The sequence below is a fragment of the Neofelis nebulosa genome, chromosome 3 (assembly GCF_028018385.1).
Source record: "Neofelis nebulosa isolate mNeoNeb1 chromosome 3, mNeoNeb1.pri, whole genome shotgun sequence".
In the NCBI taxonomy this organism is placed as follows: Eukaryota; Metazoa; Chordata; class Mammalia; order Carnivora; family Felidae; genus Neofelis; species Neofelis nebulosa.
In genome coordinates, this window is record NC_080784.1 from 77,895,283 (window position 1) to 77,922,090 (window position 26,808).

General features: G+C 35.2%; 1 protein-coding gene across 6 annotated transcripts in view; it reads left to right on the top strand.

The window, feature by feature from the left end:
* Nucleotides 1–26,808, top strand: part of LRBA (LPS responsive beige-like anchor protein) — a 780,253-nt gene that overhangs the window by 119,616 nt on the left and 633,829 nt on the right. For all 6 annotated transcript variants that reach the window (XM_058721178.1, XM_058721180.1, XM_058721181.1 and 3 more), the window contains exons 12-17: nt 1,127–1,235; nt 1,543–1,695; nt 9,013–9,181; nt 15,423–15,502; nt 17,366–17,428; nt 19,432–19,529. In XM_058721178.1, the coding sequence (XP_058577161.1) occupies nt 1,127–1,235; nt 1,543–1,695; nt 9,013–9,181; nt 15,423–15,502; nt 17,366–17,428; nt 19,432–19,529 (672 nt within the window). The remainder of the gene's footprint in view (nt 1–1,126; nt 1,236–1,542; nt 1,696–9,012; nt 9,182–15,422; nt 15,503–17,365; nt 17,429–19,431; nt 19,530–26,808) is intronic.

Here is a 26,808-nt window from a genome sequence, read left to right on the forward strand (position 1 = left end):
CCTTGACATATTGCTACTTCATTAATTTTTTTATGTGTCCTGGTCTGAAACTTCTGTAACAGAGCTCAGTTATTTTTTCTTGGTTCTCCCTTTCTTTTTTTAAACTTTTTATCTTTATTGAAAATGAAGACTTAACAAAATTTTTTTTAATGTTTATTATTTATTTTCGAGAGAGAGAGAGAGACAGAACACAAGTGAGGGAGGGTTAGAGAGAAAGGAAGACACAGAATCTGTGAAGCAGGCTCCAGGCTCCAAGCTGTCAGCACAGAGCCCAACGCGGGGCTCAAACTCACAAACCATGAGATCATGACATGAGCCAAGTCGGACACTTAACGGACTGAGCGAAGGCACCCCAAAATTGCTGACAGTTTTAAAAGCACTTGTGTCGAGGGAGGAGGTTGGCTTCTTTTGTTTGTGGGGGTATCTCAGAGGCTTTGAGAAGGAGGTAACAGGTGATCTTCAATTCCATTCCATTTTGTGTATCTCTAAAAGTGAGGATAGGAGCATGGCCCTAGCCCCTATTCAGTTTTAAAAGTCTTCTCAACTGACTACAGAATTACGATTTTCCTTTTGGGATAATGTACAAAATTGTTGAATTAGTGTTTGAGGACTTCGGTTTGTAAATTCCAAATTTACTTTTTTATCTTCTTCATGAACCAGGCTAGTCTGGAGCCCTAACACATTTCTAAGTATTTCTTTCCTAGTGTATTTGCTCCATGTGTCTTTTGCCTCTGGCCTCTAACTCTCTAAAATTGAATATACTTGCTAATCTAAGTTATATCTATTCTTTAAGGCCTTAATATACTTCTGTTAGTCATTTTATTACTTGTTTTTAGACATTGCTAATTTTTGTTCAGTTTATATATGTTTCTCATGTTGTTTGTAAGTAATTGACTTATTAGTAGGTTGATGATAAAGTACGTGAAATAAATAATTAAGTCCTAATCCTGCATTCAAATTCCAGTCCCCAAATAATGTTGGAGACAATTTTATAACTTCATTTTCCTTGAAATAGAGAACTTTTTATTAAGATAGATGAAAGCCTGCATCTATTTAATCCCCCTCCCCACCTTGTTTTTTTAAAAGAGTAAGTTTTTCAGACTGTTGCCTGTTGTTTTTGTTCCAGTTCAACTTTGCTGGCTTTTATCATGGAGTTGTTGAAGAACTCAATTGCTATGCAGGAGCAGATGCTTGCCTGCAAGGGCTTCTTGGTAATAGGATATAGTCTTGAAAAGGTAAAGTATGAGATGCATTATATATTTTGTTCTTAATTTTGAGGGCATGGATTTGGTCTCCTAAGTGGTTGAGCAATTCTTTCTGCAAGTGTGTCTCCTTGGTTACATAAAATTACCAAAATTAAAATAACTTTTTGTTGTTTTACCTTGCTTCCATTGCTTTTTTAGAGAAATGTGGCATCGAGTCTCATGGCATCTTTAACTTTTAGCAGTTTGTGGGCCAACTTTTTTCTGGTATTGAGAACCTTTAATGTACTTACTTTGCCTTGTATTGGTAGTGACCTTTCATCTATTTTTTTCTTTTCAGTCTTCCAAATCCCATGTCAACAGAGCAGTACTTGAACTTTGTCTCGCATTTTCAAAATATCTGAGTAATCTGCAGAATGGGATGCCCCTACTCAAACAATTGTGTGATCACATTCTTCTTAACCCAGCTATATGGATTCATACTCCAGCCAAGGTAATATATTGGTTTTGTTTTACTATCTTCACTAACTTTTTGTAGTTGAGAACAGTTATAATAATGAGGTTTTCTTTTATTCTTCTATATGTTGTCATATACGATTTTAGTAGATTGCAGCTTTTGACTAAGCTTTTTTTTTCTTTTTTAGATATATTTGCAAATAAGTGTTATCTTTTCTTTCTTTTGTAAAGCAGTGTCAGTATTTTTTTTTTGAAGTTTAAATTCCAACACATTCAAAATACGATGTTATATTAGTTTCAGGTATATTGTATAGTGATTGAATAATTCCATACATCACCCAGTGCTATCATAACAAATGCAGTCCTTAACCCCTACCACCTATTTCACACATCCACTTACCCAGCTCCCTTTTGGTAACCATCATTGTGTTCTCTATAGTTTAGAGTCTGTTTCTTGGTTTGTCTTTATGTTTTTTTTCCCCCTTTTACTCACTTATTTTGTTTAAATTTCATGTATGAGTGAAATCATATGGTATTTGTCTTTCTCTGACTGACTTATTTTACTTAGCATTATACTCTGTAGCTCCATTCATGTCCTTGCAAATGGCAAGATTTCATTCCTTTTTATGGCTGAATAATATTTGATTATATATATATATGTACCACATCTTCTTTATTCATTCATCGGTAGACGCTTGGGCTGCTTACACATTTTGACTGTTGGAAGCAATGCTGCTATAAACATAGGGGTGCATGTATTCCTTTACTTTTTAAAAAAATATTTATTTATTTAGTCTCTACACCCAATGTGGGACTAGAACTCATGATCCTGAGATCAAAAGTCACATGCTGTCCAGACTGAGCCAGCCAGGCACCCCATGGGGTGCATATATCCCTTGGAATTAGTGTTTTTGTATTTTTTGGAAAAATTCTCAGTAGGTTGATTACTGGATCATAGGGAAGTTCCATTTTTAATTTTTTGAGGGACCTCCATAGTGTTTTCCACAGCGGCTGCACCATTTTGCATTCCCACTAAGTGTGCAAGAGTATTTCTTTTTCTCCACATCCTTGCTGACAGTTGGTTCTTGTTGATTTTAGCCATTTTGACAGTTGTGAGGTGATAACTCATGTAGTTTTGATTTGCAATTCCTTGATGATGAGTGATGAGCGTCTGTTCATGTGTCTGTTGGCCATCTGGATGTCTTCTTTGAAGAAATGTCTGTTCGTGTCTTTTGCCCAATTTTAATTGGGTTGTTTGTTTTTTTTGGTGTGTTGAGTTGTGTAAGTTCTTTATATATTTTGGATACTAACCCTTTATTGGATAGGTCATTTGCAAACATCTTCTCTCATTTAGTAGGTTGCCTTTAGTTTTGTTGATCGTTTCCTTTGCTATGCAGAAACTTTTTATTTTGATGTTGTCCCTATAGTGTAGTATTGCTTTTATTTCTCTTGCCTCAGAAGACATAGGTAGAAAAATGTTGCTATGGCCAGTCTCGGAGAAATTACTGCCTGTGCTCTCTTCTAGGATTTTTAAGATTTCAGGTCTCACATTAAGTCTTTAATACATTCTGAGCTTATTTTTGTGAATGGTGTAAAAAAGTGGTCCAGTTTCATTCTTTTGCATGCTGCTGTCCAGTTTTCCAAGCACCATTTGTTGCAGAGACTTTTTCCCATTGCATATTCTTACCAAGCAGTGCCAGTATTTTTAAAAAACAGCTATAATCTTTATTTTCTGTTAAATACAAATTATATTTGACTTTCATTTGCTAAATATAAATCAAAGCTGGAAAGTTCCAATGTAAATATAATATTTCCTATCAATTGTAGCTCTGTTCTATTGCAAATATGCATACATATCAATGTGTATATATGTATGTATACATATTTGTGAGTTTAATTCTTCAGAAATAGCTGAAATGTCACCATTTTTGAAAGCTTCTAATGTATACTGGTCTCATTTAATCATTTTTATTCACATGAATTTAAATTATTATATACAATTATATTTGTGTACAATAATTTATTTAGCACTATAACAACAAACCAATTACTTCTAAATGAATATAAGTGAATTTGTAATAAAGTATATAAATAAACCTTCGCTAAATCCTAATGTTGTATTAAATTGTCTTAAGAATATTGATAGTGGTAGTGTTAAGCAGAACTTGAAACAAATTTTTATTAAATTTGTATATGCCCTATCTGAAGTTTTTGTTAGACGTTGTATTATTTTAAACGTGTTAATTTCCTATCTCCCCTTCTCCCTTTTGATCCACTTGGAATGTTTATCATTGTTTAGTTTGGAATAACAGGTACTTATTTTAGTTGTTGGAAAAAAATTCAGACTTTTTTGCTTTTCTAGAGTCATAGTATCTTATTTTCAGTTGGTCTTTTCAAATGTTAAAGAGAAAAACAGCTGCTGACTGTGATTGCCATTTGGAAATAATCAAAGGAGGCAGCTGGAGGCTGTACCTTTTAATCTCTGGGTTCAAATTTGACCTCTTTCTCTTCTGTGACCTTCAATCTTATTTCTTTTCAAGATTGTTTCAGGTTACTTCTTAAACCTTTTACCGGACACTTTTTTTGTCCACTAAGCAGCATATTTGTAAGGCTTTGGATCTCTTTTGATGTGGTCAAAAAGCCTCTTATTAGGTACTTAGTAATAGAGGAATATTAAAAAAAAATTCATTATATCATTTTCTTAGGTTCCTGGTATTACTGCACTCTGTTTCTTACCTTTTCTTGGTTAATAATTTTCTTTAATTTCCTTTTTAGAAATTACAATGGTTATGTTAATATTAAACTTTCCTTCTGTTTTAGCTGTTTGCTTTGTATATCCATAAGGGGTTAAATCTACCTTAATTTTATTATAAAGATAGTTCTAGCAAGGTTTGTTTTGTTTTCCAATGTTTGTTTGGTCTGAATGTTATACAATTGGAGGGTGGAAATTTTGAAGAAAAAGAATATGACATAATGCATACAAATGAGGTTTAGGGTTTTGCAGAGAACCTGTATGGATGAGTGAGCATAAAGTTTAAACTTCATTAGCTTCATGGTAATTTCACCTGTGGTTACCAAAGTTGAAGGCATATATGTATGAATCAACCTTTGCTTTTGAAAAGGGTGCTTAATGGAAGGTTACTTTCATTTGTTGGGTAACTGTTTTATCACTATGGATACTGTGGTGAACAAGACAGCTCTAATTCAGAGAAGAAGACAGCTCTAATTCTTGCCCTCATAGAATGTAATGAGAAAGACTGATATTAACACATATAATTTATATGGTTACTAAATTACATAATAAGTAAATGAGGAGTGTTTATTCATTGTTAGCATATGAATAATCTTGAGGTCCCCATTCTTATTCATGTCAATGTGTTATTAAAGCCTTTTTCTTTTACTACAGTATTATTCTCAATAAACTGACTTTCTTCAGTTTTTCCTATTTTTATGACTTTTTTTGCCAGAATTTTTATGTTTATAACTCTCATCAGATCATTTCTTAGCCCCCAAATGTGTAATAGCTTCCAGTTGTTTTCAGAATATAGTAGTCTCTTTTCTAGCATTAAGTCTTCATGTCAGTACTCTTTTCTAAGCTTTCTAGCTTAAAAACTCAGTTATCCTCAGTGGGTAAAACATTATGCTAAAAACATTATGCCTGAGCAGTGGTTCTCAGTCCTGGCTGATGATAGAACCTGTTGGGAGAGGTTTTATTTTTTTGCTTTGTTTTTTTTAAAAAATCAAAATCAGAATTCCACCCTACATTGTGTTTTTTAATTGGTCTGGGATAGGGACCAGGCATCAGCATTTAAAAAAATATTTTTCAGGTATTCTAATGCACAATCAGGTTTGAAGAGCATTGTTCTAGATCTTGGAAAGCCTGTTGTATGATCTACCATTTTCCCTGTTTGAAATATCGTCTTTGGTTCTGTCTACCTATCTTAGTACTAATTTTCAAAGCCTACCTTAATACCTGTTTTATTAGGCTTTTTTGCTTATCTTATAATAATTTCTCTGGCCTCCAAATTGATAGTTTCTAATAAGTGTTTGCTACTCATTTTGTAGTAATTACACACTTCTGTTTCTTTCTTTCTTATTTTTTTTTAAGGTTTTATTTTTAAGTGATCTCTATACCCAGTGCAGAGCTTCAACTTATAACTCTGAGACAAAGTGTGCTCTGCCTACTGAATCATTCAGACGCCCCTTTATAAATGTGTTAATTCCAGATGCTTTTAAAAATAATTTTCTTAAGTCATCTTTATATTTTAATAGGTTTGTTTTTCACTTAAATTTATGTCTATTTTTCATTTTCTCAACTGGATTTCATCTACTGAGGGACAGTGTGTATGACATTATATTTCCATAATACATCATTATGCATAGTTGGATGTAAATATTTTCTAAATGATTTAAATAGCATCATCAAGAATTTGAACCATGTGACAAAGTATTTTTTTTTCAATATGAAATTTATTGTCAAATTGGTTTCCATACAACACCCAGTGCTCATCCCAACACGTGCCCTCCTCAATGCCCATCACCCACTTTCCCCTCCCTCCTACCCCCCCCTCCCCCATCAATCCTCAGTTTATTCTCAGATTTTGAGAGTCTCTTTTGGTTTGCCTCCTTCCCTCTCTGTAACTTTTTTTTCCCTCCCCCCCAACCCCCGGCCCCACCATGGTCTTCTGTTAAGTTTCTCAGGATCCACATAAGAGTGAAAACATATGGTATCTGTCTTTCTCTGTATGACTTATTTCACTTAGCATAACACCCTCCAGTTCCATCCACATTGCTACAAAAGGCCGTATTTCATTCTTTCTCATTGCCAAGTAGTATTCCATTGTATATATAAACCACAACTTCTTTATCCATTCATCAGCTGATAGACCTTTAGGCTCTTTCCATAATTTGGCTATTGTTGAAAGTGCTGCTATAAACATTGGGATACAAGTGCCCCTATGCATCAGCACTCCTGTATCCGTTGGGTAAATTCCTAGGAGTGCTATTGCTGGGTCATAGGGTAGATCTATTTTTAATTTTTTGAGGAACCTCCACAGTGTTTTCCAGAGTGGTTGCACCAGTTTGCATTCCCACCAACAGTGCAAGAGGGTTCCCGTTTCTTCACATCCTCTTCAGCATCTATAGTCTCCTGATTTGTTTATTTTAGCCACTCTGACCGGTGTTATCTCAGTGTGGTTTTGATTTGCATTTCCCTGATGAGAGTGACATTGAGCATCTTTTCATGTACCTGTTGGCCATCTGGATGTCTTCTTTAGAGAAGTGTCTATTCATGTCTTCTGCCCATTTCTTCACTGGATTATTTGTTTTTCAGGTGTGGAGTTTGGTGAGTTCTTTATAGATTTTGGATACTAGCCCTTTGTCCAATATGTCTTTTGAAAATATCTTTTCCCATTCCGTCAGTTGCCTTTTAGTTTTGTTGATTGTTTCCTTTGCAGTGCATAAGTTTTATCTTGATGAAGTCCCAGTAGTTCATTTTTGCTTTTAATTCCCTTGCCTTTGGAGATGTGTCAAGTAAGAAATTGCTGCAGCTGATGGCTTATATTCAGGTCCTTCATCCATTTTGAGTTTTTTTTTTGTGAATGGTGTAAGAAAATGTTGTGACAGAGTGTTAAATAGCCTCAATGACAAGTAAACTGGGCCTGTCCATTTGAATGATATTAGCTGCATGAAAATAATATTTTTCTGCGAGTCATTGGAATATACCATATGTATAGTATTCTATGCTATAATCATTAGGCTTCAATTTTAGGTGGTTCAGACTCTGCCACTCTTTATCCTGTGTTTCTTTATATATTAAGAGCTTAGGAGTGCCTGGGTGGCTCAGTCGGTTGAGCATCTGACTCTTGATTTCAGCTCAGGTCATGATCCCAGGCTGCTTAAGATTCTCTTTCCCTCTTTACCCTCTCCCCCACTTGGACACTCTCTCTTTTAAAATAATAATAAGAGCTTATATTTTGAAGTTAGTAAGTTTTTATGTTTTTATTGAGATGATTTATTTGGAAATAAGACTAGTGGAACCCTTTTTATTATTTAAAAAATTTTTTGTTTTGTTTTTTCTATTGGGGGGGTAGGGGCAGAGAGATGGAGACAGAATCTGAAGCATGCTCCAGGCTCTGAGCTGTCTGCACAGAGCCTGAAGTGGGGCTTGAATTCACGAGCAGTGGAATCATGACCTGAGCTGAAGTTGGACGCTTAACCGACTGAGCCACCCAAGTGCCCCTTTAGAATCCTTTTTTTTTTTTAAATGTTTATTTATTTTTGAGAGAGAGAGAGAGAGAGAGAGATCGAGAGAAAGAGCTTGAGCAGAGGAGGGGCAGAGAGAGAGGGGGACAGAATCTGAAGCAGGCTCCAGGCTCTGCGCTGGCAGCACAGAACCCGATGCGGGACTCGAACTCACAGACTGTGAGATGACCTGAGCCAAAGTTGGATGCTTAACTGTGCCACCCAGGTTCCCCTTTAGAATCCTTTTCTAATTAGAGGATAAAACTGATAAACATGTTGAGAAATTATAATCTTAAGATTATATTTGTAGCAATGAGCTGTTATAACAGAATTCTGTTTTTCTAATAAATATTTCTTAAGGTAGGCTTTACATTTTCTATCCCTTTTGACTTCTGCCTTTCCCCCTTTCAGGTTATTCCTACTTTTTTCTTTCTTCTTTGAGTTATTCTAGCTTCTAATTTTCTGCAAAACCAAGAAAATTTCCAGTTTTTTAAAACAACTGTGCATAGTATGAAGAGTAAACTTACTATACAAATAAGTTATATATGCTTATGAGTAAGTGCTAATTAATTAGGAATTAGTTATTTTCATGGGATAGCTGTAAAAATTTGATATATTTTGGGATGATTACTTTATAATGCTACTATTTAAAGAAGCATTTAAACGTTTTTTTTTTTTTTATTTTTTTTTATTTTTGGGACAGAGAGAGACAGAGCATGAACGGGGGAGGGGCAGAGAGAGAGGGAGACACAGAATCGGAAACAGGCTCTAGGCTCCGAGCCATCAGCCCAGAGCCTGACGCGGGGCTCGAACTCACGGACCGCGAGATCGTGACCTGGCTGAAGTCGGACGCTTAACCGACTGCGCCACCCAGGCGCCCCTTAAAGAAGCATTTACTTGGTTTAGTTTTATAAGGAACGTGTGTGTTTATGTGTGTATATATGCATGCGCCTGTGATTATTGTTACCTTTTAACATGGTAACTTGTTACCATCAAGTTCAGCATCTTCATGGAAAAAGTATGGTCCACGCAACTAGCCTGAACATATACTGGAAATGGGTAAAATGCTGGGCTGCTTCTTTGATGTAAGCTCTTCATTTTGATTCTCTAGGTTCAGTTGACACTCTATACTTACCTGTCCACGGAATTCATTGGTACAGTCAACATATATAATGCCATTCGGAGAGTTGGAACAGTGCTTCTCATCATGCATACACTGAAGTACTACTACTGGGCAGTGAATCCTCAGGATCGAAGTGGTATCACCCCAAAAGGATTAGGTATATTATCTCAGCCTACATATTTTGTCATAGATTGTTTTTCTTTGTTTTAACCAATAATACATTATTCTTGAAGTTTTTCTGAATATCATCATGGCAAAATTATATTTTAATCTTACTGATAATTTTAATAGTTTGTACTGAATTGTGATTGACAGAGGTTAATAACTCGCTACTTAAAATAAAAACCAGCTATTTTTATAGAAGAATGCTACTGCTGCTGGTATAAGTTGTTTGCAGAGTGTATATTAAGGCACTGAAAATGTGAAGAAATTTTATATTAGCATATGGTGTTGATGCAGAAGCTAATTCTCATAATGAGAATAATTAAAAACTATGTTTTTTGGGAAATGGAGATTTCTTATGGAAGTAGGGGAGTATCTACTTCTAATAAATAATATAATGAACTTATAAAATTTCAGTAATTATTTCCCTGTATAATCAATCAGGAAATTACTGGAAAGATAATATTCATTCATCATGTCAGAAATTTATGGGAGGGATCAAAATAAAAATTTTGACAAATGGTGGATCTTTTGGTTGTAAGTACAACCTATTTTAAATTGGCTGTTGTTGTAAAAGGGTGTTGTTAATCACCTCATATAAATTGGCATTTTTAGTAAAACGTGGTGCAAGGATTCAGAATATGGCTCTTGAACCCAGTTTGTCTCTCTCCATTTCCCAGTTTTTCTTTGTTGGCTCTTTTCATGTATTCTCTCCCTTTAGCAGCCACTCCACCTTCACAACCTTAAAACTACAAGTCCAGTAGAAGAGTGTCTGCCTGTATTGAACATTTCCAGCAAAAGTCTTTTGCTGCTCATTGGCTCTGATTGTATCATGTGTCCAGTCTATGTGGCAGGTATTTTTCTGATTGCCTGTACATGGGCATGGAAGCCTGTCCCACCTCTGAAATACATGATCTGAGAGCAAGGCTGGGTTCAGTACCTTGATACAAATTGAGGGCTGCTGCTTGAAATTAAGAAATAGATGCTGGAGAGTCACTGTACTTAAATGCTTTGGCTGTTCAGTGATTTACAAACACAAGGTTTCATATTAATATGAAGCTTTCTTTATCCATTTCAAAATAAATTCTGCTTATTCTTAGAGAATACACTATGTATAATTTAGAAAGATATGAGAATACAGAATTTATATGATCTCTTTAAGGTGGTAAGGTTGTAGCATATGTAGAGCTAGATCGTAATTTCCTGATGTAGCTGTATCATGTACATGTGCTGAATATTAGTTTTGTATTCTGGCATTTATTTTATAGACGGATTAGTGACCTTGGGGAAGTCTCATACTTCAAATGAGAGAGCTGAACAGAGTTTGTAATTAATTCTGTTGTAACTCAGTAACTCTCTCCTATTCTTTGTCTAGGAATTGTCATGTGGGAAAAGTTTTAAGCAATTTTCTTCCTATTTTAATGGATCTGTTTGAGGTCATGGTGGTCCTGTGCTTTGGTGGTCTAAGAACTAGGTGTAGATGGTGATTAGTGGCGGGGGGTTGGGGGCGGAATTGCAGAAAATATGGGGCAAACAGGTACCTAACTTTAGGATCTTACAACAATGGGGTTTGGTTTCAAAAGCATTCTACTTGAGGATTATTTGTTTGAGACATGAAAATTGACTCTAATGTGAGCCATGTGTGACCAAGGACTTTTTCAAGAAGAGGAGGAGATGTCAGAGGTAGTCAACATAACATTCCTTTCTAAATGAACCAAACTGTGTTGAGGTGTACTTTAAAATTTTTTTGTATTAGCTTATACAATAGTAACAGAAGTTTATTTCTTACTAAATTCACATATAAAGTTTAGATTTTCCTTTTCTTTTTTCTTTGTAAACTTCTGTTACTGTACTAACATTCTCAGAGTCTTTTAAAGCAAAATATAAGTGCATGTTGTTATTGAGTATGAATTTTATTGCCTCATTTTCATGTTTTAGAATTCATTTAACCTTAATCAAAAGTAAACTTCTTCATTATAGTTTCAGCATAACCCATTTTGTACATTTGAAACATTGTATATACAATTGTACTTGAGATTGAATGTCTTTCTAGAAGGCATAAAACTCTTTAAATTGAGGAATAATTGACTAACAGTATTGTATTAGTATCAACATAGTGATTTGATATTTATATACATTACAAAATGGTTACCACAATAGTCTAGTCACCATCTGTCAACATATAAAGTTCTTACAATATTATTAACTATATTCCTTAAACTGAATAGTAAATCTCTTTGAATTTATTTTATAATTGGAAAATTGTACCTCTTGATCTATTCATCTATTTTGTCTATCCTGCCATCTTCCTCCCCTCTGGTAATTGTCAGTTTGTTTTCTGTACATATGAGTGTTTTACTTTGTTCATTTGTTTTGTTTTTCAGATTATACATATAAGTGAAGTTATCAGTATGTCTTTCTCTGACTTCACTTAGCATAATACTCTTTAGGCCTATCCCTACATGTCACAGTGACAAGTTTTCATTTTTATGGCTGAGTAATATTCCTCTGAGTGTGTCGTGTGTGTGTGTGTGTGTGTACTCGCCACATCTTTATCCTTGTATCTGTCTATGGACATTTAGGTTACTTCTGTGTCTTCACTATGGTAAATAATGGTGTGGTTAACATAGGGATGCATATGTTTTTAAATTCATGGTTTTTTTGGGTAAACACCTAGAAGTGGAATTGCTGGATTGTATGGCAATTCTAATTTTTATATTTTGAGGAATCTCCATACTGTTTTCTATAGTGGCTACACCAGTTTACGTTGTCAACAGTGTGTTAAGGTTATTTTTCTTCACATTCTCACTAATATTTATTACTTCTTGTCTTTTTGATTTTAACCATTCTGGCAGGTGTGAGGTGATGTCTCATTATGGTTTTGATTTGCATTTCCCAGATGGTTAGTGATGTTGGGCATCTTTTCATGTGCCTGTTGGCCATCTGTATGTCCTCTTAGAGATTTTTCTTGTTCTTGAGGTAGGCCTGTTTCGACATAAACTTCCCTTTTGGATCTGCTTTTGCTGCATTTCATAGATATTGGAACATTATGTTTTCACTTTCATTTGTCTCAAGGTATTTTCGAATATCCTTTTTGATTTTTTTTTTTTTTGGCCCATTGGTTTTTTATTTTTATTTACTTTTAACTTTTTTTTTTTTTTTTTTTTGAGAGACAGAGGGTGAGTGGGGAAGGGGCAAAGAGAGAGGGAGAGATACAGAATCTGAAGCAGGCTCCAGGCTCTGTGATGTTACCATAGAGCCTGACGGGTGGCTTGAACTCACAAACCGTGAGATCATGATCTGAGCCGAAGTCAGATGCTTAGCTGACTGAGCCACCCAGGCACCTCTCCCATTGGTTTTTTAGTAACATGTTTTTTGGTCTCTGCATGTATGTGTTTTTTTCTAGTTTTATTCTTGTAATTGATTTCTAGTTTCATATCATTTGGTTGGAAAGATGCTTGATCCAATTTCAGTCTTTTTTTAAATTTAATGTATTTTATTTTATTTGAACAATATTCTTTAATGTTTATTTATTTTTGAGAGAGAGAGACAGAGCACGAGTTGGGGAGGGGCAGAGAAGAGGGAGACACGGAATCTGAAACAGCCTCCAGGCTCTGAGTTGTTAACACAGAGCCCGATATGGGGCTCGAACTTGGGAACGGTGAGATCATGACCTGAGCTGAAGTCGGACACTCAACCGACTGAGCCACCCAGGCGCCCCTATCTTATTTATTTTTTTTTATTTATTTTTTTTTTAATTTTTTTTCAACGTTTTTTATTTATTTTTGGGACAGAGAGAGAGAGACAGAGCATGAACGGGGGAAGGGCAGAGAGAGAGGGAGACACAGAATCGGAAACAGGCTCCAGGGTCAGAGCCATCAGCCCAGAGCCCGACGCGGGGCTCGAACTCACGGACCGTGAGATCGTGACCTGGCTGAAGTCGGACGCTCAACCGACTGTGCCACCCAGGCGCCCCTATTTTTTAAAATGTTTATTCACTTTTGAGAAAGAGAGAGACAGAACATGCCTGGGGGAGAGGCAGAGAGAGAGGGAGACACCGAATCTGAAGCAGGCTCCAGGTTCTGAACTTTCAGCACAGAGCCTGACACGGGGCTTGAACCCACAAACTGCTAGATCATGACCTGAGCTGAAGTCGGAGGCTTAACCAACTGAATTACCCAGGTGCTCCTGCAACTTCAGTCTTCTTAAATTTATTTAAAGAGACTTGTTTTGTGGTCTGTCATGCTAATATTCTAGAGAATGTTTCATGTACTTGAGAAGATGTGTCTTGGGTTTTTTGGATGGAATGTTCTGTACATACCTGTTTAGTGTATATGGTCTAATGTGTCATTTAAGGCTAGTGTTTTCTTATTCATATTCTGTCTGGATGATCTATCTATTGATGTATTGGAGTGTTAAAATCCTCTACTATTATTGTATTACTGTCAGGTTCTCCCTTTTTGTTTGGTAATGTTTGCTTTATGTATTTAGGTGCTGCAATGTTGGGCACATAAATATTTACAAGTATTATGCCTTCTTGTTGGATTAATCCCTTTATCATTTTGTAATGTGCTTTATCTCTTGTTACAGCTTTTTAAAAAGTCTCTACTGTGTGATATAAGTATTGCCAGTCCAGCTGTTTTTTCACATCTGTTTTCATGGTATATCTTTTCCCATCACTTCACTTTTAGTCTATGTGTATCTTTAGATCTGCAGTGAGTCTTTTGATGGCAGCATATAGAGGGTCTTGTTTTTTTTTTTTTTTTAGTTTTTTTTTTAATATTTATTTATTTATTTATTTATTTTTTAACATTTATTTATTTATTTAAAAAAAATTTTTTTTTTTCAACATTTATTTATTTTTGGGACAGAGAGAGACAGAGCATGAACGGGGGAGGGGCAGAGAGAGAGGGAGACACAGAATCGGAAACAGGCTCCAGGCTCTGAGCCATCAGCCCAGAGCCTGACGCGGGGCTCGAACCCACGGACCGCGAGATCGTGACCTGGCTGAAGTCGGATGCCCAACCGACTGCGCCACCCAGGCGCCCCAACATTTATTTATTTTTGAGACAGAGAGAGACAGAGCATGAACGGGGGAGGGGCAGAGGGAGAGGGAGACACAGAATCGGAAGCAGGCTCCAGGCTCTGAGCCATCAGCCCAGAGCCCGACGCGGGGCTCGAACTCACGGACCACGAGATCGTGACCTGAGCTGAAGTCGGACGCCCAACTGACCGAGCCACCCAGGCGCCCCTGTTTATTTATTTTTGAGACAGAGACAGAGTGTGAGCATGGGAGGGGCAGAGAGAGGGGGAGACACAGAAACCAAAGCAGGCTTCAGGCTCTGAGCTGTCAGCGGGGCTCAAACTCACAAACTGCGAGATCATGACCTGAGCTGAAGTCAGATGCTTAACTGACTGAGCCACTCAGGCCCCCCCACCTTTTTTTTTTTTTTTTCTTACTCATTCAAATTCAGTTATTACTGATACATACTTATTGCTATTTTGTTAAATGACTTACTTTTTTTTTTTTTTGTACTTCTCTGTTCCTTTCTTCCTTCTTGCTATTTTTCCTTGTGATTTGATGATTTTGTTTAGTGTTATTTTTGGATTCCTTTCTTTTTGTTTTTTGTGTTTCAAAGGTTTCTTTGTGGTTGCCATGAGCTTCAAATCTAAAAACCTAAGTATATAGAAGTTCATTTTAAGTTGTCATTCCTTAAGTTCAAATGCATTCTAAAAGTATTACATTTTTGCTCCCCTCATCTCCCAATATTTTATAGTTTGATACCATATTTTAAACTTTTTATTTAGTGTATTTCTTAACTGATTATTGTAGATAGAGTTGATTTTATTACTTTGGTCTTTGAGTTTTATACTACCTTTTCAAGTGAGTGATCACCTACCTTTACTGTATGTTTGCCTTTACCAGTGTGTTTTTTTTCTTTCTGATATTTTCTTATTTCTAGTTATGGCCTTTTTTTATTCCTGCCTAAAAAAGTCCCTTTAATATTTCTTATAGAGCATGTTTAGTGGTAATGAACTTCTCTAGCTCTTGCTCGTCTGGGAAACTCTTTATCTTTTCAGTTCTAAATGATAGTATTGAGGCTTAAGTCCCTTTAGGTGACTCACTTTTATGTTTCTCAAATAAATGTACAGAAACTATTAGGAAAGACAATTTTATTCTTTGCTTTGAGGTCTTTGAAACACTAAGTGTGCATGTATATATTTTTTTTCCAAAGATGGACCACGACCTAATCAAAAAGAAATATTTTCTCTACGAGCATTCTTATTGATGTTCATTAAGCAGTTAGTGATGAAGGTAAGTTTATATTTACTTTTGCTTTGGCATGTTCTGTATTTTAACTTTTAATTTCATGTAAGATACTATTTACTCTTTGTTGGATTCCTAGGATTACACATTGGAAAATACTCTGAAAGATACTTTTTTCTATGTTTTTCATTCTTTCTTGTGCACTTATGGATATATGTTATTGCAGAATTGGAGATAATTGTAATATATGTTATGAATTTCTGTAGGGGTGCAAGTGGATTCATTCTTTTATTCAGCAAATATTTACTGAGTTTCTGTTTAGTACTAAGTATTATTCTTGGCAGTAGTGATACAGTAGTCAACAAAACTCTTCTAGGAGGTTTCATTTTTAGTGGGCCTCTTGTACCTGACATTCAGGTTTTGAGAAAAAATTTCCCTGTATAAATATACCAGGAAGATATATCAGCCTTTAGAAATGATTGCCTTTGTCCCATTTAATTCTGTTGTAATTAAAGTAATATTTATTATTTTTAAAGAAGGTGTTTGTTTTATAAGATAACAATACATAAATGAATTTTTTGTCAATATTTTATTCCCTGTTTCCTGTCGTCATTTTATTATTTTTTAGAATTTAATATTATGTTACATGGACCAAGCTTTTAGTATATCTTTTAGACTCAGATACCTTATTTCCATTTATAAAAAAATTTATCCCTTGAATTTTGTTTTTTTTATTTTTTTTATTTATTTTATTTTATTTTTTTTAAATTTTTTTTTCAACGTTTTTAATTTATTTTTGGGACAGAGAGAGACAGAGCATGAACGGGGGAGGGGCAGAGAGAGAGGGAGACACAGAATCGGAAACAGGCTCCAGGCTCCGAGCCATCAGCCCAGAGCCTGACGCGGGGTTCGAACTCACGGACCGCGAGATCGTGACCTGGCTGAAGTCGGACGCTTAACCGACTGCGCCACCCAGGCGCCCCTTGAATTTTGTTTTTTAAAATTTATCTAGTGTTTTGTTTTCTAATTCTCTTTTTTTATTAAAAAAATTTTTTTAATGGTTATTTATTTTTGACAGAGGAGACAGAATGCAAGTAGGGGAGGGTTAGAGAGAGGGAGACACAGAACTTAAAGCAGGCTTCGAGCTCTGAGCTGTTAGCACAGAGCCCAATGCGGGACTCAAACCCATGAACTGTGAGATCATGACCTGAGCCAAAATCAGATGCTTAACCTACTGATCCACCCAGGTGCCCCCTGTAATTCTCTTTCTCATTGCAGCTTTGTTTTATTGTTAATAAATTGATAGGATAGGTTGAAAATTTAAATACTGAGTTCATATTTAAAAGTATTGTGTTTTAAACCTCAGGGAAGGTACTACTCAGTTTTTAATACCTGATGTTTTAGCTGGTAATTTTAGAAGCTATTCATTTACTTTCCAAATTTAATAGAAAAAAGAAATGGAAAAGTTGTCTTCTGTATTTGATATAGTGGTAGCTGTTGATAGTACTCTTTAACATTAATTATTGTTTTTCTTCAGAATTCTGTAGCTCTGTTGGATAGCTTATCATATATGGTTCTGAAAACAGGATACTGATGTTATTTCTTTTGACTTTTATCCAGTCTTGATTACTGCATATCTTTTTAATACTTTTTAAAAAAAGTTTTTTTTAAGTAATCTCTGCACCCTATGTGAGACTTGAACTCATGACTCTGAGATCAAGAGTCACACACTCTTCTGACTGAGCCAGCCAGGCGCCCCTCGCCTAGTACATATTTTAAATTTAGATTCTATGTGATTATATCTTTGTATATTTATTGCAACTGACCAGGTTGAAAAAATGTTACAGTATTTCCCTTTTTAAAAAAGTTTTTTATATGTAAGTTTAAGATACTTATATTATGTTTTTAAAGGATTCTGGAGTAAAGGAAGATGAATTACAGGCCATTCTTAATTACCTACTCACTATGCATGAGGTAACATTTGATTTATATTTTGGGATTTTATATGTTGAAGCTGTAGTGTCATTTTTTTTTAAAGTAAAAAAGTTAAAATTATCTTTCATTAATTATATGGCTATCATTGGGGGAGTAAATGTATTTAGGAACTAAATCTTAGCAACTTTCATTTAAATACCCTGTGTTATCACAGATGGCTTTGAGAATAATCATGAAAAGCTTTAAAAGGTTTTGAAATCAGATCTTATTGAATGAATAAGAAAGTATGCCAAAGAATACCTTTATTGTATCTCTAGGAGCCAGTGTAACATATGGAAAAATAGAATATAAATGTAAAACATGCCAATGTAATCTAATTAAATAATTGGATTAAATATTTTTTAAATAATTAAAATTCGGAATTGATGGAATTTCATGTTAAGCACAGCATTTTAAATGATAATTTACGTTTCTAATAATTCATGTCTTGTGCTTTAATAAATATCTGTTATAGTATGAAATAATGTGTTTGTAAATCATTAATAAATGAGAGATATTATTTTGACCTATCTTAATTGAGGTAGAAAAGTGGCTTAAATTTCTTGATTGGATCATATTTGACTCAAATATTAGTGATTGTGCTTTCTTTTTCCTCTTGATTAGGGCATTTTTTTCCTTACTCAGTGTAATAGTTGAAGATTTTTCAACTGAATTTCCTAGTAATGTTTTTGCATATGATTTTGCTTTTTTAAACATCTTTATTTACTTGTTTGTTTGTTTATTTGTTTATTTATTATGTATTTATTTAGGGAGTACCTGTGCATGCAAGTGGAGGGAGGGACACAAAGAGAAGGGGAGAGAGAATCTGCCCTGTCAGTGCAGAGCCTGACATGGGTCTTGATCCAATGAAATGTGATTTTGTTTTTTTATTAATCCTGACTCCCTAAGGGACTGAAGTATTTCATAAAAGAGAAATTGGAAGTCACAGTGATCTTCTCTTTTCTCTTACTTCGTTAATTCAGGAATTTTTCAATTCCTTCAGATAATACTTTTCCCAAGCTTCAGTGCCCTAGCTCTAGATTATCTGCTTAGCTTACTGAAAATTAGATTTTCAAATAGGTGCCAAAACCAAAGCTCCAGAGCAGTGGGCAAAAACCTATAGACAAGGCAAGAGATAACTAGCTCTTGATAGCTGCTTCCCTTTTCCTCTTTGGGTCATTATTGCCCAAGTTGGTTCTGATAATATGCATACATACTGGAGTATTTAACCAAGGATGTATAGGATTTCTTGGAATTTTTTTTGTATTTCACAACTTACATATGCTTCTGTGCTATTCTGTCAATATTATCAAGTTATACTATATACAGTAGTCTGTTGCTTCAGCAAACATTTATGATCATCTATATTTTCACTACTGTCAATAAATAATATATGAAAACTGTTCAGTTATTTCCTCCAAAGCTTACTGTTGGAACTAGTTTCTTGAAAGGGTCCGTGAATAAAGTGGTCCAGGTGAAAAAAATTAGGAAATGATACATATGTTGTCCCCAACACTGCCACCAGATTGACAACATCTGTTACCTTATTAAAGACTGTAATATGTTTTGCTATAAAAAAGAAAACAACCTAGTTTTCGCTTCCCCCAATTTCTTGATGTGTATACCTTCTCTAAAAAATCCTGTTAAGTCAAATGTTAGTATATCTATAGAATATGTTTTCGGAAATCTTGATACTGTATTATAAGAGGGGTTTTGTTTCTTTGATTAAGAAACTATGTGACTATTTGGTGATGTGTATTTTGAGTTAAACAGATGAATATGTATATGTTTGTTAAAAACCAGTTTGTTAAAAACAAGTATATATTGCTCAATATATATATATAACAAACTGGTTTGTTAAGAACCAGTTTGTTAAAAACACGTATATATTGCTCATATATCTACTTATTATTTTAAGTTAGAATTTCTTTTGTTTTGGAAGTATACAGTGTTCAAAAAAGTTCTTTTTTCCTTGTTTTAAAAAATTTCTACATTGATTTTAGGACGACAATCTAATGGATGTCCTACAACTGCTTGTTGCATTAATGTCAGAACATCCTAACTCTATGATTCCTGCTTTTGACCAGAGGAATGGATTACGGTAGGAGTTGTATATCAGGGATTTAATTATATTTAATATAAGAGTTTAGTTTGGAAATGATAGAAGATTCTCACATATGGGAAGTACTAATGGATCATGTATTATAAATGAGTTAGGATATAAGACCCGTTTTATGTGTTATGTTTTTTTTAAGAAATCTTTAATTTTATAGAGGCTGTGTTACTATTTAATTTGTGAAGACTGATCAAATAAATCATGTGAATATTTTGTATGGCTACTGCTGTTAGACAGGTATTGTAAGATTGAATTCTTTAACAGTGTTATCTTTAGATCCTAGAACAGTAGTACTCATTTGTGGTGCAAGAAAAGATCTCTTTCCTCCCTTTTAAATATCACTACCTTTATACCCAATCCCAAATCATCATTGTATTAATCTGCTTGGGCTTCCATAACACAATATCATAGACCGGGTTCCATAAACAACAGAAATTTATTTTCTTACAGTTTTGGAGACTAGAAATTTAAGATCAAGGTATCAGCAGGTGTGGTGTCTGGTAAGGGCTCTCTTCTCAAACTGTAGATAGCCACCTTCCCATTGTGTGTTCACATGACCTGTTTATGTGTGTATGAAGGAAGAGAAAGAGAGAAAGCTCTCTGGAGGGAGGAAAAAAGCTCTGTTGTCTCTTTTTATAAGGATATTATTTCTTTTGTATCAAGGACCTAACCATATGACCTTATTTTTTCTGAATTACTTCCTTTTAAGCCCCATCTCCAAATATAAACATTCTAGGTATTAAGGCTTTAACATATGAATTGGGGGGGTATACATTTAGTCCATAACAACAACAAAACCAGAATACTTTTGTTTTAAATCATTCATTTAATAAAAAGATTTTGGACCACAAAAGTTTTAAGAACAACTTTGCCAGATGATAAGCTACGGTAACTAATGATCTAGTTACAGTAAATTTCCCACATCAGTTCTCTATTTCAAATATTTTTTTAGTACTTTTCAATGCTCGTTTGCTATTAGAAGATGGCTTTATATGTTATCCTTAAGGGAGTGTATTTTTAGAGTTACCTAGAGAAAAAGAACCAGTTGAGAGAGACAGAGAGATTGACTGATTGATTGACGGTTGATTTTAAGGAGTTGGCCCATGTGATTGTTGAGGCCAGTAGGTCCAAAATTTACATGGTCGGGAGGGCTGCAGGCTGGAGATGTAAGAGCTGATGTTGCAGTTTAAGTCCAAAGGCAATCTGCTGGCAAAATTCCCTCTTTTTTTAGGGAGGTTAGTTTTTTTTTCGTCTCCTTCTGTTTTAAATGTGTATTTATTTTGAGAGAGAGAGGGAGAGGGAGAGAGATATATATATAGAGAGAGAATCCCACACAGGCTCCACGCTGTCAGCACAGAGTCTGATGCAGGGCTTGATCCCATGAATCATGATATCATGACCCGAGCCAAAATCAAGAGTCGCCAGCTTAACTAAGCCACCCAGGTGCCTGTCTTCTTTTCTATTAAAGGTTTCAACGGGTTGTATGAACCCCACTCAAATTATGGAGGGCAATCTGCTTTACTCAGAGTCTGTTGATTGAAGTGTCAGAGTAAATGCTTACCTCATAGAATGATTTGGAAAGTATTTCCTACTCTTCAACTTTTTTGAAGAGTTTGTATAGGGTAATTGTTATTTATTCTTTAAATGTTTGGTAAAATTTACCAGTGAAGTTATTTTTGTGTGAAATTTTCTTCATAGAGAGGTTTTTTGCTACAGTTCCGATTTCCTTAATAAATATAGGGCTATTTTTTTTTTTTTACCTATTTCTTCTGTGATGAGCTTTGATAAGTTTCCTTTCTTTTTACATTTTATTTTTTAATGTTTATTTAGTCAGAGAGAGAGAGAGAGTGCAAGCAAGGGAGAGGCAGAGAGGGAGAGAATCCCAAGCAGGCTCCATGCTGCCAGTGCACAGCTGGACATTGGGCCCAAACTCATGAACTAGAGATCATGACCTGAGCCTAAATCAAGAGTGGGAACCACCCAGGTGCCCCTGATAAGTTTCTATTGAGAAATTGTCTTTTATCTAAATGGTCAAATTTATTGGTATAGTTTTTCTCTTATTTGCATTTAATTCTCTCTTGAACATGTAGTGATGTGACATCTCTCATTTCTGATACTGATAATTTTTCTTGTTTCAGATCACTCTGGCAAGAAGTTGATCAAATTTATTATTGTTTCACTTTTTAAGACTTTTTGAACATAGGCATTTATTATTATAAATTTCTTCATAAGCACTTTTACTTTAATTACATTTTTATTGTTCAAAATGCTTCTATTTTTCCTTTAATTTCATGTATTATCCATGTGCCTTAAAGAAGTGTGTTCCAGAGATCTTTTAAATGTTTTTTTTTTTTTCAACGTTTATTTATTTTTGGGACAGAGAGAGACAGAGCATGAACGGGGGAGGGACAGAGAGAGAGGGAGACACAGAATCGGAAACAGGCTCCAGGCTCTGAGCCATCAGCCCAGAGCCCGATGCGGGGCTCGAACTCACGGACCGTGAGATCGTGACCTGGCTGAAGTCGGACGCTTAACCGACTGCGCCACCCAGGTGCCCCACAGAGATCTTTTAATATTTGAATTTTGATTCCATTGTGGCCTGCAAGTATCTTTGTATGTCTTAAATTCATTTACATTTATTGGGAATTGCTTTATGGTGTACCATACTGGTACCATACCCATGTATGGTATATATGGCTAAATATTCCATGTGCACTGGAAAAGTATATGTCTTCTGATGTTTTTGGATGGAATTGTTTTGTAAATGTCAATTAGGCTGAGTTGGTTGGCGGTGTTCTTCAAATCTTCTATGCTCTTACGCTTTGTTTCTTCTACCATTTATTGAGATGATTATTGAAATATGACTATAATTATGTTTTTTCCATTTTCATTTCTGTGTAGGTTTATTTTTCTTTATGTATTTTTAACTCTGAAGTTAAGTATGCCTATATTTTAGGATTGTTATTTATGTCTTTTTGGTGAACTGATGCTTTTATAATTATATCATTTTCTTTTGTATCTGTGAACTTATTTTTTCATCTGAAATCTACTTAGTTTGATATTTACATAGCTCTCCAGCTTTCTTTTGCTTTTGGTTTGTGTGGTATATCTTTTTTCCCCTTATACTTTTAATTTACCTATTTCTTTCCTCCTTCCTTCCTTCCTTCCTTCCTTCCTTCCTTCCTTCCTTCCTTCCTTCCTTCCTTCCTTCCTCTTTCCTTTTGACAGGGGAGGAGGGTGGGGGAAAGCACGAGTGCGTGTGAGCTGGGGGAGTGGCAGAGAGAGAGGGAGAGAGAATCCCAAGCAGGCTTCAGCTCTGTGAGTGCAGAGCCCTATTCGGGGCTTGAATCTATGAACTGTGAGATCATGACCTGAGCTGAAATCAAGAGCCAGATGCTTAATGGACTGAGCCACCTAGGTGCCCCTATCTGTATCTTTGTATTCAGTTGAATTTCTTATTGACACATTGTGATGCCTAATTTTGTGTTGACATAGTTGAGTCACAGTGCCTAGATAGTTGGTCAAACGTTATTGTGGGTATTTTTGTGAAGGCATTTTTTGGGATAAGATCAATGTTTAAATTGGTGGACTTTGAGAAAAGTAGGTTTCTCATCAGGCCAGTTGAAGGCCTTAATAGAACAAAGACTCATCTCCCCCAATAAAAATGAACTCTGCCAACAGTATGCCTTTGGACTTTATAACTTTTTTCTCAATCTCCAGAGTATGTGTTTACCCTGCAGATTTTGGATTTATCAAGCTTCCGGAATTGTGAGAGCCAATTCCTTAAATCTTTTTGTCTTTCTCTATATACACATTCGGTTGCTTCTTCTTTTGTGGAAAACTATTACTAAAACACACAGTATAATTGAATTTTTTAGTTTTGAAAATATATTCTGAGAAACTAAGTCTTCTCATTGTGTTTAGACTACTTACTTTTAACATAATTACTGATAAGGCTTTATTTGCACCTAGCATTTTATTATTTATTTGTCCCAGCATAATTTTTCCTATCTGTTTCTCTTTTCCTGTGTTCCTTGTATTTGAATTCCTTTAGTATTCTTTTAAAAATTAATTCTTGGTTTTGTATCTATCTTGGTAATCTTTTTAGTGGTTGCACTAGAGATTTCAGTCTACTTTGAGTTAATATTTTACCTCTTCACATAGAATCTAGAACCATTTCAATTTTATTTGTCCCTTTAACCTCCACAATTGTTTGTTTGTTTCTTTAACTTTCTTAATGTTTTATTTTTGAGAGAGAGAGGAAGAGACAGTACGAGCAGGGGAAGGGGCAGAGAGAGAGAGAGAGAGAGAGAGAGAGAGAGAATCCAAAACAGGCTCCAGGCTCTGAACTGTTAGCACAGGGCCCGACGTAGGGCTTGAAACTCGTGAACCACAAGATCATGACCTGAGCCGAAGTCGGACGCTTAACCAACTGAGCCACCCAGGTGCCCCTTCCTCCACCATTGTTTCTTATTACACATAATATATTGCTAGTCTCTCTAGATAATGTTACAGTTTTTATTTACACTTGTTATATGTGTTTTAAAGAATGTAAGGGAAGAAAAATGTTAAAAATTTTTCCATATCTTTACAGTTTTATTTATTTATGTATTTATGTATGTATGTATTTATTTATTTATTTTAGAATGGGAGAGCATGAGCAGGGTAGAGGGGCAGAGGGAGAGAGAGAGAGAGAGGGAGGGAGAGAGGGAGGGAGAGAGAGAGGGAGAGAGAGAGAGAGAATGAATCCTAGTCAGGCTCCATGCTCAGTGCAAAGCCTGATGCAAGGCTCAATCCCACAACCCTGGGATCATGAACTGAAATCAAAGGTTGGACGCTCAACCAACTGGGTCACCTGGGTGCCCCTCATTTTTCATTCCTGAAGAACTGTATTTGGATTTCTTGTTGAGCAGTTCTTTTGGAAATAAATTTTTGAATTATTTTTTCTGAATATAATTTTATTTGGCCTTCATGCAAGGATATTTTTGGTGCATATAGAATTCTGTGTGAAATTTTACTTATTTTAGTACTTTAAAATATTTTTCCATTGTTTGCTGGTACCCATAGTTTCTAATGAGAAATGTATGGTTATTTCAATGTTGGCTAAGTAAAAGGTACTACATTTTTGTACTTGCTATAAAGACATATTCTTTAGCTCTTCTACAGTTTCATTATGCTTTCTTTGTAATTATCACATTTTGATAAGCTTTAGACCCTTATTTTCATACTTTTTGCTTCAGTTATATCTTTTTCCTTTTACTTTGGGTCTCTAGTAATGTGAATATTAGGGCTTTTTATTTCAATCTTCTTTCTTTGTTCTTCACATTTGATACTGTCTATTGATAAAGAAGCTTGGTATGTATGATAAACTTGATCTTCAACTTTATGGAGATTTGTTTTTTATATTTTGATATTAAGCTCATCTCATGAATATTTTATTTTAGATTTGTACATTTCAGTTGTATAATTTTTTTTTATTTTTTTTATTTTTTTAAATTTTTTTTTTTTTTCAACGTTTTTTATTTATTTTTTGGGACAGAAAGAGACAGAGCATGAACGGGGGAGGGGCAGAGAGAGAGGGAGACACAGAATCGGAAACAGGCTCCAGGCTCCGAGCCATCAGCCCAGAGCCTGACGCGGGGCTCGAACTCACGGACCGCGAGATCGTGACCTGGCTGAAGTCGGACGCTTAACCGACTGCGCCACCCAGGCGCCCCTCAGTTGTATAATTTTAATATGGTTAATTTTATACTTTTTCTTTTGGTTGAGAACTATTTTCTGATCCTGTTAGACTGTGTTTCCTTTTACCTTCTGGAGTATATTTATAATAGCTCCTTTGATATCTTTGTGTGATAGTTCCAACAATTTGCCCATCTCATCAGCATTTGTTCAGTGTCTTTTCCTGTGAGAAATGATTACATATTCTTGCTTCTTTGTACGTTGAGTAACTTTTTAATGTGTCCTAGACGTTGTGAATGTTATCTTTTATAAACTATGTGTTTTGTTAAAATCCTCTAACAAATGTTGATGTTTTGCTTGTTTTAATAAGAAGGGTCAGACTACAAGTTCTACTTATCCTCTGTGTGTAGGGGTTACAGATATCACTCATTTAAAAACCTGTCTTGTCCTGCTTTGTGTCTTTTTTGCATATAATGTACTCAGGTGAAGAATTGGGTGATAATTCAAGTCTTTTTTCAATACAGAAAGATTTTACTGTTCTGGTCTGTCTGCCCCTTGCAGGTATATCTCTTGGGTTAGCCTTGGGTTTTTATGGGCTTTTACAAAGATTTTGAGGATCTTTCTTTCCCATTTCCTTCTTTTCAGGTCTACACCACACCCTGTGTCCTCCTTCCCCGCACCCCCACCACCTGTACAAACCCGTTTTGTTAGTTCCCCTAACCAAAGGACAGTTTTTGTCACATTATTTGCCAGCTGAGCTTCTGACATCCACCTCTGAAATAAAAGCTCACTTTTGGGTCAGATTTAGAAGGGAAAAGTAAAAATTGAGACTCCTTACCTTCATAATGGGTAATTCTCCCAAGTTTTACCTCCTTTACACCAATGCAACTGCTTTTGTTTAGTACTTAGGAAATTGCTTTTTGCATTTTTTCTTGTGGTTTTGGTTCTAATATGTAAGACTGAGAGGCTGTTATTAGCTTCACTCCATCTTCATTGAACCAGAACTCCCTGTTGATTTTTTTTGTTTTTTAAAAATTATTTTCTATTTAATGGTTTTATGATATTATATTTCCTTTCTTCTTTGTGGACTTTATTTCTTGTAAGACATGTCTGTTAGTAATGAATTTCCCAGTCTGTTCATCTGAAAATACTTTTGTTAGTCTTAATTTTTTGATAATAGTTATTCTGGATATAAAATTTTAACAGATAGCTTTCTGTTTGCACTTTGTGATTTAATTGACTTTTGGCCTCTACTATTTTCAATGAGATGTCATCCTTGTATTGTTGTTTTCTTTGGGTTGAGTCCTATTTCTCTTGATGCTTTTAAGCTTTTTTCTTTGTCTTTGAATTTTGACTATTTTGTTTAGTTGTGATCCTCTTTGTTTTTATCCTTTTTTGGTTTATTGAGTTCTTGAATCTGCAAGTTAATGTTTTTCCATCACTTTTTGCCAGATTTTTCCCCACGGTTTCTTCAGAAATTTTTCTTGCTGCTGCCGCCGCTTCTCCTCCTCCTTCCTCCTTCCTCCTTCCTCCTTCCTCCTTCCTCCTTCCTCCTCCTTCCTCTTCCTTCTCCTTCTCCTCTGCC